This window comes from Diabrotica virgifera, chromosome 9, assembly GCF_917563875.1.
Source record: "Diabrotica virgifera virgifera chromosome 9, PGI_DIABVI_V3a".
In the NCBI taxonomy this organism is placed as follows: domain Eukaryota; kingdom Metazoa; phylum Arthropoda; class Insecta; order Coleoptera; family Chrysomelidae; genus Diabrotica; species Diabrotica virgifera.
This window is the reverse complement of record NC_065451.1, coordinates 56,253,555-56,268,024: the sequence shown is the minus strand read 5'-3', so window position 1 is coordinate 56,268,024 and position 14,470 is coordinate 56,253,555. Positions and strand designations below refer to the sequence as shown.

Sequence of the window (14,470 nt, the reverse complement as noted above, 5' to 3'; positions counted from 1 at the left end):
GATCGTGATTTCTTCCAATATTCCTAACAATGTTTCTCCATTGGTCTCTATCTTCAGCTGCTCTGAGAGCTTCGCAGAATGAGTTTCTAGCTGAATGCTTTATTTGGTCAGACCATCTAGTTGGTGATGGTCCTCTTGATCTTCTCCTCGGAACGTTTCAAGAAACAATTAATCTCTCTAAACTGTCGTCACCTCTGCGAACCACGTGACCAAAAAATTGCAGAATTCATTACAGACATATTGTGCACAGCCTTTTTTTAATATTCAGTTGGTTTATAATGGAAACGTTTGTCCTATGAGCTATCCAAGGTATGCGTAGCATTCTTCTCCAGCACCACATCTCAAAGGCATCAATTTTTTGGCGCTCGCATGCGCGAAGAGTCCAAGTCTCTGCTCCGTATAGAAATATTGAGAATACAAGGGCATTCACCAGTCTCATCTTGATATTTTGAGAGATAAATCTGTCTTTCCAAACTTTAGTTAGGCGACTCATCGCATTTTCTGCCATATCAATACGTCTCCGAACTTCTGCTTTACAGTTACCATCGTTAGTTATACTAGACCCGACATAGACAAAGTTGTTTACTATCTGGTATTCCTGTAACATGTTAGTCAGTTGAATAGTGTCGAATCTGTCGACCACCATTATTTTTCTCTTAGCTTCGTTGATTTTCAGACCAACTTTATTACTTTCGTACTCAACTCTTCGCAGAAGATCAACCATTTCTTGCGCATTTGCTGCTATAAGTGTAGTGTCATCAGCAAATCTTAAATTTTAGATTTTCCTACCAGCTACTATTACTCCACCGGACCATCCTTCTAAAACCATCCTCATGACATGTTCACCATGAATGTTAAATAAGTCAGGTGACAACACGCATCCTTGTCTAACACCTCTCTCGGTTTTGAATTGGTTTGAGAGCTTCTGATCTAGTCGTACTGTCGCTATATTAGACCATTTAAATTGACCACAGATTTATCCAGCTTACACAATCAAATGCTTTTTGGTAGTCAACGAAGCATATACATACGTTATAGCAACGTTCGGAAATTACTGAGTACGTTTCGACGCCTGACACATACAAATTTCAGGCATACGAATTTCAGTAAGTACTGTTTATTTTACCGCATACCGTACTTGAAGAAATATTTAACTTTTCTTACATTTCATTAAGTATTTATGAATATGTCCATCCCATGCTAATATGGTGCCCAATGTAATACCGACCAAGTATACTGATTATGAACGGAAACGGATATACTTAGGTTGTTAAACATAATGGTAGACAAAACCTGGATGCTAGGCCATGTGAAGAACCCTGGCTTAAAGAAATAGTCTCTTGTATCGCACATACTTGTTTTTATTAAATTAATACATTGTTGGTGTAAATTATTTACAGTGTAGTGGCCCAAATTATCTATATATATTTATATTATATATTGCATTGAATACCTATTGGGACCGTGCAAGTTCGGAAAAGCGACACCTGGTTTCATAGCCCAGCAACATTTTTAGTACTTTTAATTATATTGGCCAATTATATTAGTCCCGGTTGCTGGATATTTGTCAAGGTCATAGCCCAAAAAAATTATAAGAAGAAAAAGTAAGACTGAGGTTATGTTATTAAAATCTGAACAATAATTGTATGTAGTAAATAAAATTAATTATTAAAATGCAGTACTGCAAGGAAAATACAATTAATTAAATTTACTTTTATATAATAATTGCAAATCATATCACAGAACACAGAAAAATGCTCACGTACTTAAAACCGCAGACGGAAAAATTTGTGATCACGAACAACAGTGCAAAGAATGGGAGAGACACATCAGTGACCTTTTTGTCGATGCTTCTCGAGAAAATGCTCCAAATACTACCTGTGACAACCAATTAGACAGAGGTCTCAGTATACTGAAGTCAGAAGTCATAAAAGCAATACAACAAGCCAAAAACAAAAAAGCACCTGGACCAGATCAAATCGCTGTTGAGCTACTTAAACTTTTAGATGAGAAAAAAATTACCTACAATACTTGACTACTTTCTTTAACAAAATTTACAACGAAGGAAAAATACCAGATGATTGGTTGGAGTCACTGTTTGTAACATTACCAAAGAAAAGCAGGCCCACCAAAAGCAGCGATTTTAGACTAATCAGTTTGATGAGTCACACAGTTAAGATACTTTTACGTATTATACAAAACCGAGTATTCCTTCTGTGCGAAACTAGAATGGGTAATAAGCAATTTGGATTTAGAAATGGTCTAGGAACTAGTATATAGAGAAGCACTATTTTGTATGCGTGTTCTATTATAAAAAAGTTGTGAATTCCGAAAGAACGTTTATGTTTATTTCATCGACTTCGAGAAGGCATTCGACCGAGTACAACATGATACACTTTTCGATTGCCTGCAGACGGCAGGACTTGACCACTATGATATGACTGCTAAAATACTTATATTACAATCAAGTAGCCTCTATCCAAATTGGAGACAGTCGTACTGAAAAACTGCCGATAAAACGTGGAGTACGACAAGGTTGTGTTTTATCACCCACCCTTTTTAATCTGTACTCTGAAGAAAACTTTAGGGAGGCTTTGGATGACAGACAAGAGGAAGTAGGGCTAGGCGGAGAAGTAATCAACAATATTAGATACGCTGACGATACAGCCATTCTTGCTGAAGATTTACAAGATCTTCAGACACTAATAAATCTAGTCAGTGGAGCAAGTTATCGGAGAGGCCTTAAAATCAACATTTCAAAAACAAAGTGGATGGCAGTTTTAAAGATTAATATAGATCAAGGTCAGCTTTCTCTTGATGGAGGGGAGTTAGAACGGGTATAAATTGTGACTCTGATGAAGAGATAATAACTAGGATCGAAATATCACGGAAGGCTTTTATGACCTTTTTTTTTTTTTTTTTTTTTTTTTTGGGAGGTGAGAATCTTCAAAAGACCGTCTGGGAAGGTGTCCCAGGTGTGTCGGATTCGATCCGTCACGCTTCACCGTGCCGAACCGCCTACCGACTAAACTCACCTCCTCTTCCTCCAGCCGACAGGTCTGGAACCGCTCTTGGCGAGCATGTCTGACTCGTCGACCTTACTCATAACTCCCCCCGGGCACCCTCTGCGTGCACTCCGCAGATTAAGCGGCCACCCAGCCGCCCCGTCCCGCACACACCCCGCACAAAGACCGGTCGGTGAAGACGACCGTCCCGTGCAGACCATGTGCGGGTGGGGCGACCGGGGTGCCCCCAATCAAACATGAACTAGCAAAAGGATACCAGTCGACAGTTACGAGCAACTCCAAACATTCGTGCTTTCATCAATTCGCACTCACACTCATACCCATTCATTCTACAGTTAACAGGAAGCAGTCAGTGAGGTTGGGTGTAAAAATCCTCCCCCACTACCTGATACAAAACAAAAAACAGACTAAAACAAGACAAAACAGAAAGTAAACAAAACAATACAAAGGCGGTCAGCATGGGTTAGATGTAAAAGGTCCTCCCCCTGCTGACTACCGCTTACAACACGCAACACATTTGAGTAATAAAATTGATTTAAAATGATAAATATTGTATAAATAAGATTGAAGAAGTAAATAAGAAGATAAAACAAGATAAAATAAATAAATAAGTAAAACTAGTTAAAATAAGACAGACAGCGCAGGTTGGATGTAAAGGATCCTCCCCCCACTGGCTGCCATCTGCGACACAAAAATAAAAACGTTAAAAAAATAAATAAATAGACGGTCATCCCGCTTGCAGTCGCCTCTCTTTCTCCTCTTTGTGCTTCATTGTCTTCGTGACAAAAGCAATGATCAGGTCGAAGTCTCTCTTGCTATTGATAGCTTTATCAATTAGCTCGTGAGGCTCGCCTAGAGGGGATCCCAGTCCCAGCTGCAGCTCGGTACGTCCCGCCTGGTATGCAGGGCACACGAAGACGACATGCTGCGCGTCATCCACTACTCCACACTCAGGGCATAGATCGTCCATGGTTTTCCCTATACGATGAGTAAACTTCCTGAACGATCCATGTCCCGTCAAAAATTGTGTGAAATAGTAGCCGACGCGCCGATGCCGGCACTCGTACCACCTCACCACATCTGGAATCAGGGATCTCGTCCAGGCCGCCTTCTCGACTTCGGCTGCCCATTCCCTCTGCCACATCTCTAGACTTCTTTTCCTTTCTTGTGGACCTGAACCTATTGCCCCGTTGCCCCTCTGGTACATTCGGACTCTTTCTCTGGCCAGGATGTGCACCGGTACAGACCCAGCCACCACCTGTAAGGCAATGGTTGATACGGTTCTATACGCGCTGCACACCCTGATCAGAGGTTTCCTTTGTGTCCTAAGAAGCACGTCTTTATACTTTTTCATTCGAAGGACCTCGTGCCACACTGGGGCTCCGTATAAAACTATGGATAAGATGGATTGTGCCATCACTATTCTCTTCTGGGATCCAGGACCCCCTATATTTGGCATAAATTTATTTAGTATAGAGGTCCTTTCTTCTGCCTTCCGACATGCTTCTTGTACGTGTTGTCCGAATTTAAGCTTGTCGTCGAAAATAATTCCGAGGTACTTAACCGTCTTTTGGGGTCTTATTACAGAGCCTTTATATCCAAATATTATGTCATCTCTCTTTCTTGGTCCCCTCAAGATAATGGATTCTGTCTTCTCTACTGCTAACTTTAGATCATTTCTCTCTATCCAATCTGCGGTCTTCTGTATTGCTTCGTTTACTTTTTGTATTATTCCCCTATTCATGTCGTCTTCGACCAGTAATGCTAGGTCGTCCGCGTATGCAATCGCTCTCACTCCTCTCTGCCTGTTTACTTCTAGTACCCCGTTGTATAGTATATTCCAAAGTAAGGGTCCCAGGACTGACCCCTGGGGTACACCCGCGGTCATTTCTTTCTTCTTTTTCTTCGATATGCATACGGTTCTTTCAGATAGGTAGTCCTTTATTATGTTGGACACATACTCTGGAGCCCCAAATTCGACTATTCGGTCTACTATGTGACCCCAGTTTGCTGAATTAAAAGCATTTTTTATGTCCAACAGAACAAGGACCACCCATCTTTTTTTACTTGCTTTAGCCGCGTCCCTTATCCAGGTCGCGGCATCGACTGTCGATTTACCTTTTCGAAATCCATATTGTTGATTTGATAGCACTCTTTGATCTTCCAACACGCCCTCCAGCCTCCTCTTGATAAGCCCTTCGTAGAACTTACCAAGGCAGTCCAGAAGGCATATTGGCCGATAAGAGGCTGCTGAATCGGGGGGTTTCCCAGGCTTTAGGAGTAGAACTAAGTTCGCTTCCTTTAAGTCCCTGGGAAACTCTTGCTTCTGCAGTAGGTCGTTGTATATTCTTCTGATCAAACCTGGTTTCTCCGTTGCTATTATTTTTATTGCCTCTGGTGGCAGCCCGTCAGGGCCGGGAGCTTTCCCTGTCTTCATCTCCTGACCAGCTATTCTAACTTCCTCTTCCGTGAACTCCTCTACCATCGTTGGAAATATCTTAATGAAATTTTGGTGATCCTTGGTAGGAAAGAGGAGCTCAGCTGATTCCATCCGCTGGTCTTCGTCGAGTCTATATGGGGCGATTATTTTCAGCGTCTTCATAGTGATCTTGTACGCATCGCCCCATATATCTTCGTCCAATGCTTTTATCAGGGTCTGCCACTTTTCTTTTTTTTTTTTTTTTTTTTTTTTTTTTTTTTTTTTTTTTTTATGATAGGCTTTTATGACCTGGAAACCAGTTTTATGTAACAGAAACCTGTCGATGAATATTCGAAAGAAGGTGCTGAAATGTTATGTGTGGTCTATCCTATTGTATGGTTGTGAGACATGGACATTAAAAACCACAATGCTAAACAAAGTAGAAGCATTCGAATTGTGGTGCTATCGACGAATCCTGAAGATATCTTGGGTTTCGCACACTTCCAATGAAGATGTTCTTCAAATGCTGAATTCAGAACGTCTGCTCATAAGCATCATAAAGAGGAGAAAAACAGAATACTTTGGCCATATAATTAGAGGACCTAAATACCATCTGCTTCGCCTTATAATACAAGGAAAAGTGGAAGGAAAGAGATGGATTGGTCGAAAGAAACTTTCATAGCTGCGTAATATTAGACAATGTTTTGGCTGCACAGTAGAAGAATTATTTCGCGCAGCAGCCGATAGAGAGAGATTTCAGGAAATTGTAAGCATGATGACGGCCAACGTCTGAATACAGACACGGCACCTAAAGAAGAAGAAGAAGGAATCATATCAATATTGTGGAGCAACATATAATTTTTCTTCTTCAGTGACAGTAGGTATGAAATATACGTCAATTTGACCACTTCAATTGGCAATTGGCTATTATGGGCACGCTGCAATTTCTCAACTGTCAGTACAGTCGATAACACAGTCTACGAGAAGTGCAAGCTAAATTAAAAGTGATTTACAAAAAAAGATTATGTATTTCTTTTTAATTACTTTATAATGCTCAATACATTATGGGATCTGGATTTCAATGCATATTTTTTTATAATTGTGGTAAACCTTGATGCACTACTCCTTGTGCCAATCAACATATTATTACCCTGAATGGATACCTGTCTAATAAGGAGTTTACTAACACATAGATATGCACATAAGAATGGACTATCATTCTGCTTTAGCTTTTCGAACAATAGGATCTAAATTATGTTGTTATAAGCCCCTGAAGTATCAATAAATATGGCAGATAGATATTTTTGTTAGACATTGACTGAATTAAAAGTAATATGCGGATGCTAAAATGAATAAATTAATTGAGTAAGCTCTTCTTTACATCCTTATGATAGAATAATAATGTAAAAAACTTACCTCTTCTATATTTTCTTTCATCCTCTCAGCAAACGCATCGAGAAGTTTAATGATTATATCTTGTCTTTTATTAATCAAAATATTTCTTAGATAATCTACCGAAACATGAAAAGGTCCTATGAAAATTATAATGGGAAGAGTAGATTCCAGGCTGGTTTTAAGACGGACTTGCTTGGAAACTTCTTCTTTTACTTCAAAAGCTGAATGATTTTCTTGTCTGTAGTTGCTAAAACAAAAAAACATGAGTTTAGTGTTGCGTATGCTTAGTAATATACAGTGATGATCACGATAATAACCGGCAAAATAACGCAAAAGATGGAAAACATAATACATTATGAAGTAAAAATAGATGAAACTAGTAGATGTGGAAATTATCGATATAAACGTATAAATTAACATTACATTACATAGTTTCCCACCTTCAGACGTATCGGAGGAGTATGACAACTGTCTCTGTGATAGGAGAATTTAATAAAATACTCCTGTCACAAACGTCTAAAGATAGGAAAATATGTAATTTAATGTTAATTTATACGTTTATATCGATAATTTCCACCTTTATTAGTTGAATCCCTTTTTATTTCACAATGGCTTATGCTTTCCATCCTTTGCGTTCTTTTGCCGGTTATTAGCGCGCTCATCACTGTATACAAGGCAAGGATTATATGATAATCCATAAGATAATTTTTTACAATTTATAAGATAATTATTACAATCCATAAGAAAATTATTTTAAGATAATTTACAATTCTACATTCCCTCCATTTTTTAAAAATAGAGGGGAATACCCCGTCTCGAAGGTAAAAAATATATATTCAGAATAAGTCCGGAATTGGATAAAATGACTAATTCTAAGCAACTTGAACTGAATATGTTCATTTTTAACAGAAAAAAACATGTTTTTGGACGGTTTTTCTGAGATAACTTAAAAGTAAGTATTTCAGCGAAAAAAATATTCTTAGAAAAAATATAGCTTATAAAAACTAAAAATAATGGTGTATACTTGAGGTCTGTAGACCGAGTAGAAGCAGAGTTGTAGCTAATGAAAAGTAAGTTCTTCTTTATAAAATTCCAAATCGAATATTTCAATGTGAAATAACCCAAAAACGGAGCACTTTGCGGAGAAATTCATTTCAACTTTTTTAAAGTGTTTAAAAAAAGGATTATTTTTGTTTTTTTAAAAACTTGTAACATTAAAGGTAAGTGAGTTACGCTAAAAATATTGTTGGGTCCTTTTATTTTTTGGTAAAAAAATCGCGAACATCACCCCCTAATCACAAATAAATTTTATCATTACCACTTCACTTTGCTTATGTATTATTTATATGATCTGTAAGTTTCATCGGTTCAAAGTGCTTATTTTTGAAAAAGCTGTAGTTAAATGGCTTGAACGAGTAACTAATCACAAGTATAGGCAAATTTTGAACAGCTATAGCCTAATCAATTTTAGTATAAAAAGAAAACAAAAGAGGAAAAATATTCAGAAAAGCGCAAAGCGTACATTTTATTATTCTTTAAAATTTTTGGTATTACTTATAATTTTTAAGTTATTTCCATGAACAATTCCATTTTTTTTTTTTAATTAAAAAAATGTTTAAAAAAATTTTTTTAAAACTGAGCACTTTGAAACAATGAAACTTATAGATAATATAAACAATAATATAATAATAATATAATAATAATAATGGAGTTTATTTGTAGCAAATAAATTGTACATATAAAATAAACTCAGTTCCTCACTGAAGTTGTATGTACAACTTGTGCGTGAGGGTTAAATTTTGATTATAAAACAACACTAAATAATTTTAAAATTTACAAAAAGGAATCAAAAATAGTCTTTTTGCTCATCTGCCTTCAAATTTGGGCTCCTCTTCTCACTGATTCAGTTACTGTTAAATTTTGTTTATCGGACCTACGAAAATCTCATAGAATTTTAAAAAAAGGATTGCGAATAATTTGTGGTGGGACTCCTATGGCGGGACTTCGTTTTCTAAAGAATTACCATGACTTTTGATTGTGTTTTATCCATTTTTACAATAAATTTTACGATTTAAATACTTAAAAGTGACGTTTCAAATAAATCATTTTTGACCTATTTACAATACATAGGTAAAGTAACTTGTGAAGCGGTTACGATTAATTTTATTTGGGAAGCTAATTAGGGGGTGATTTTCGCTATTTTTGTACCAAAAAATAAAAGGGACCAACAATATTTTGAGCATAACTCACTTATTTTTAATGTTAGAAATTTAAAAAAAAAACAAAAGTAAACCTTTTTTTAAACACTTTGCAAAGTGCTCTGTTTTTTGGTTATTTCGCATTGAAATATTCGATTTGGAGTTTGACGAAGAAGAACCTACCTTTCATTAGCTACAACTCCGCTTATACTGGGTCTGCAGACCTCACGCGTACACCATTTTTTTTAATTTTTGTTAAAAATGAACATATTCACTCGCCAATAACTCGAAAAGTATTGACTTAGAGAAAAAACTCTATAGAACAAAAGTTGCTTAGAATTAGTCATTGTATCCAATTCCGGGCCTATTTTGAACGTATATTTTTTCACCCACGAGAAAATATTTTTCAACCCGTATTTCCCAATTTTTGTAAAATGGAGGGGATGTAGAATTTTAAACTTTTTCTTATATAATAATAGACAATTGAAGACTCTGGTGCAAGAAGGGGATAAGTACCAAATTCTGCAAAAGCGAGATAGGTGCTTATTTAGGTTGAAAAAATAACTGTTCTTGCCTGGCGCAAGTATAAGATATGTATAGGTAATAGATACTGAAATTATAAGAGAAAACTACTTATCCCCTGGTATGGTCTGGTGCAAGAACAGTATAAGAAATGTGTAACTTATCCCATTCTTGCACCAAATTTTGAATTAATTTTTATATGTGTGTTATTCTGTCCCACTATTGCACCGGTGGCTTGCCGCGATTGGGTAAGGTACCGGTATCTGCACGAGCTACGAACGCGATCTAAGTCACATAGTCACCGAGAAACTGTTGGAGAGTTAACATAGTGCTAATACGAGAGGTACGGTTTAGTAAAATATGGAGGTTTTAATAATAAATTATTTCGTCTGAAAATGGGTTTTAATGTAACTTATCCCCTTCTTGCACCTGCTGTAAACTACAGTACAAAAAAGGCTTAAACTTATCCTATTATTGCACCAAATTTTTTTTCCTTAATAGCATTGTTGTTCGGCTGTAGAATGGCGGCAAAATCATATATACCTGTTGTATTAGTTCGGCCCTACTTCATGAACAACATAAATTTTAAATTAAAAAATAAAACTTTTTTTGCTTCTCCTGTAAAATTTACATATTGTTACTTATCCCTTCTTGCACCAGCGTCTTCAATTTCAACTACCTATTTCCAAATTTTCATCCTTCCTTTATTTTTTTGGAGGTTTTCGTAAAATTTTGTGTTCCCTGATCGGGCTAGAATGTGTAATTTGTGAAACGCGTTCGGAAACTAATTTTTTCTACGAGCGTTCAAAAATGTCTACTTTCGCGCACGCATTTTAGTTTAGAAAGTTTCACTTTTCCGCAGGCGTGTTACTTTTCCGCACGCGTGTTACTTTTCCGCACGCGGTTTTTACTTTTCCGCACGCTTGTTAATTTAGATATATTAATATGGTCTTAAAGTAATTAGAATACATGCAATAAACTAATATTTAGATATTATTTACTAATTTATTTCAAATATATCTTATTGTGTTCCTGTTTTAATGAAATTAACGCGACAATTCGATGAAATAAAATTATTTTGACATAATATTCGAAAGTCAAATCGGTAGACAATAACAGTCGTTTTGAATCATCATCATGGAAACCAAAATCGTCGTCATGCTAACTAATTATATTGAAAGTTTGGTTTTGACAACCTTGTCAAAGAATTAATTTGTGTATGTATTTTCATATCAATTAAATTAATTGATTAACATTTGGTAATTTTTTAAAGACTCTTAGAAAAAATATTGTTTCTAACTCTTGCAGAAAGTCTCTTTTCCGCACTCGACTGCTTGCCGAACTCCCGCTTCGCGTCGTTCGGCAAACTGCAGTCGCGTGCGGAAGAGAATGACTTTCTGCACTTGTTAGGAAAATAACTATTTCCAGCGAGCTCCTCATTACATAAGAAGTGAATAAACATTCATGAAAGCGTTAGGCCGTACAATTGATACATATTGAGATTTTGATTGCAGATTTCCCAAAATTTATAACTCTACTTTCTGATTAATTATAATAATTGAATAAACTTTTTTTTCCAATTTTTGTTTAATTAAAAAAAATAATAGTTTTTATAATAACAAAGAAATTATCTGATTATTTCAGATTTAGACATACGGCTCTCTCTTTCCTCTAAGAGGAAAATTCACTCATCCTAATTACCTACGGGATCAAAAGAATTAAGCTCTTTCCTTGTTATCGAGCCCTAGATGACGGGATGATGGAGTATCTCCCAAAAATTTTTGTTCACATCTGGCCGTCGATGATATACATCTGGCCATGCTTTCAGCATGGTCTTATAAAGATGTTCATTTAGACCCAGCTTTTTTATGTTTTCGATGAGGTTCTTCGGAATGACTCCAGTGGTAAACATATTAACAGGTAGGTACTTGAGTAGGTACCATGCGTAGGTACTTTGCATTCTCCATTGTCTTTGTATTTAAATTTCCAGATCTCTGTACTTATCTATCTTTCCAGTAAATTTATGTGTGTATGTGTGTGTGTGTGTATGAAAAGATGGCTTGGATGCAAGTTCGTTAGCCACAGATTTTTATTTTATTTTTACCTCAATTTATTAGTTTTTTATATTTATACCTATTTCACTGAAATGACTATATTTGTTTCTTTCAAGTAATTTAGAAGTATAATAACTTAATTATTTCCAAGGTAAAGTTTTTAATCCTAATGGCGACATTAATAATATTGAAAAATATTAAAAATATTACTAAAAGATATTTAAATGGAAAACTTATTGGTCCATTTCCCTGGTGACACCTCGAAGGTTTCTACAATATGCAAGCCAGATGGATGCTGCAGTGAAGACAAAAGGGAAGGAATTCTACACTATGCAATTCACAACCCCCGTCTGCAGCTTGGTAAAGTTCCAACGGAAAATGGACCTAGTTACTCTATAGGAGTAATACTAATATAAAAATAAAAATGTATACCATTTTTATTCAGTTGCAATGCGAAGGCAAAACAATCTTATTTTTCACTTAGAATGCGGACCGCATTCCAGCACTCTGAATCGATGATTTTCGACTCTTATTGGAGTCTCATCGGAGAGACGTAGGTCTGCTGCTCCATACTCTAAGTGACCAACAACCAGAGTTCATCCCCCACACCGCAACTGACGTGAATGGATTAGGTGACTAGCGTCATCTGGCAATTGAAATGTAAAGTAGTCAATCCTAATAGCGACATTAATAATATTGAAAAATATTAAAAATATTACTAAAAGATTTTTAAATTGAAAACTTATTGGTCCATTTCCCTGGTGACACCTCCAAGGCTTCTACAATATGCAAGCCAGATGGATGCTGCAGTGAAGACAAAAGGGAAGGAATTCTACACTATGCAGTCACAACCCCCGTCTGCAGCTTGGTAAAGTTCCAACGGAAAATGGACCTAGTTACTCTATAGGAGTAATACTAATATAAAAACAAAAATGTATACCATTTATATTCAGTTGCAATGCGAAGGCAAAACAATCTTATTTTTCACTTAGTATACGGAGCGCAGTCCAGCACTCTAAATCGACGATTTTCGACCCTTATTAGAGTCTCATCGAAGAGAGAGTATGGAGCAGCAGGCCTACGTCCCTCCTATGAGACTCCAATAAGAGTCGAAAATCATCGATTCAGAGTGCTGGACTGCGCTCCGTATTCTCAGTGAAAAATAAGATTGTTTTGCCTTCGCATTGCAACTGAATAAAAATGGTATACATTTTTATTTTTATATTAGTATTACTCCTATAGAGTAACTAGGTCCATTTTCCGTTGGAACTTTACCAAGCTGCAGACGGGGGTTGTGACTGCATAGTGTAGAATTCCTTCCCTTTTGTCTTCACTGCAGCATCCATCTGGCTTGCATATTGTAGAAGCCTTGGAGGTGTCACCTGAGAAATGGACCAATAAGTTTTCAATTTAAAAATCTTCTGGTAATATTTTTAATATTTTTCAATATTATTAATGTCGCTTTTAACATTGAAAACTTTACCTTTCAATTGCCAGATGACGCTAGTCACCTAATCCATCCACGTCAGTTGCGGTGTGGGGGATGAACTCTCGTTGTTGGTTACTTAGAGTATGGAGCAGCAGGCCTACGAACGTCTCTCTAATGAGACTCCAATAAATTCGAAAATCGTCGACTCAGAGTGCTGGAATGCGCTCCGTATTCTAAGTGAAAACTAAGATTGTTTTGCCTTCGCATTGAAACTGAATAAAAATGGTATACATTTTTATTTTTAATTATTTCCATTTCATGACAACTTAGTAGATATTCTATACTAATTGGAAAATACACTTGTGTTTGTCGTAAATTGAAATATAATTGGTTTATATATCTCTTGTTAATTTTGTATTAAAAAAATATAATTAAAATCTCAAATCGAAACATTATCACATTATCAGTAAATTTATTACGTAGATTATTAATGTCAAGTATTTTTTTTTTGTTTCTTTTTGTTTTATGGCATAGACTTGGGTGTCAATTAGCCAGTCACAACTTTTTTGTTTTCTATTCATACATAAATAAAGACTGGATTATATGCAAAATGCATATGCATATATATGCTGCATATTTCTCATGTTTTTCATAAATGCATATGCCTTGCATATTTGGAGATTTAAGAGCATATAAATGCATATTTTGATGGGAATTTACTCTACCCCATTTAAAAATAAGGTATATATTAGTAACATCAACATCCATTAAAATAAAATGTGAAAGTAAATATTTTGCTGTTAAGCTCCTTTGTTGTTGTACCCATAAACATAATGGGCGTTATTTATAGCTGCAGGTATCATTATCCGGATATTTAAGATTTATAGACTTCTCAGAATTTACAAATTACCTAAGTAAATACCGATTATATTTTGAATAACATTACAAATATTACCTGTACTTTCTGCTGGTGTCGGCCAACTATGAATTATTCTGGGAAAACCAACCAAAACGAAATTTTAAGCATTTTAAGGGTAGGATAGATTATTTTATTTTATGAATGGTTAGTCTTAAATCAATCGCCGATTATTCAACTTTTGTGATTGCAAGTTATTGACTATACTGTGTAAAAAAATCATTTTATTATTATTGTGAAAATGCCTAAAGTAGCAAGGGAAAAATCAAGTCTTCTCAGAAGTTGGATTGGAAGTAACAATCATCTAAAAGTTATCGACAGTGAAAGTATGTTTTGCACCATTTGTGATAAAAAGGTAAGTTCTCCACTTCAATAGATTTTTAAACTTATCAAACTTCTTTGCACATCTATGTGTCTGTCTATTCTAAAATGACAAACCGTCCCATTTCTTCAAAAACTGTTTTTTAAAGTTCGCAACGGTTTGGCTTATACAGAGCGAGGTGTTGAGAGT

The 14,470-nt window shown here is 35.8% G+C and overlaps 1 protein-coding gene across 1 annotated transcript in view; it reads right to left on the bottom strand.

Moving 5' to 3' along the window:
* Positions 1 to 14,470, bottom strand: part of LOC126890957 (dynein axonemal heavy chain 1) — a 148,409-nt gene that overhangs the window by 1,352 nt on the left and 132,587 nt on the right. Inside the window, exon 11 of the mRNA XM_050660132.1 lies at positions 6,862 to 7,087. Coding sequence (XP_050516089.1) covers positions 6,862 to 7,087 — 226 coding nt within the window. The remainder of the gene's footprint in view (positions 1 to 6,861; positions 7,088 to 14,470) is intronic.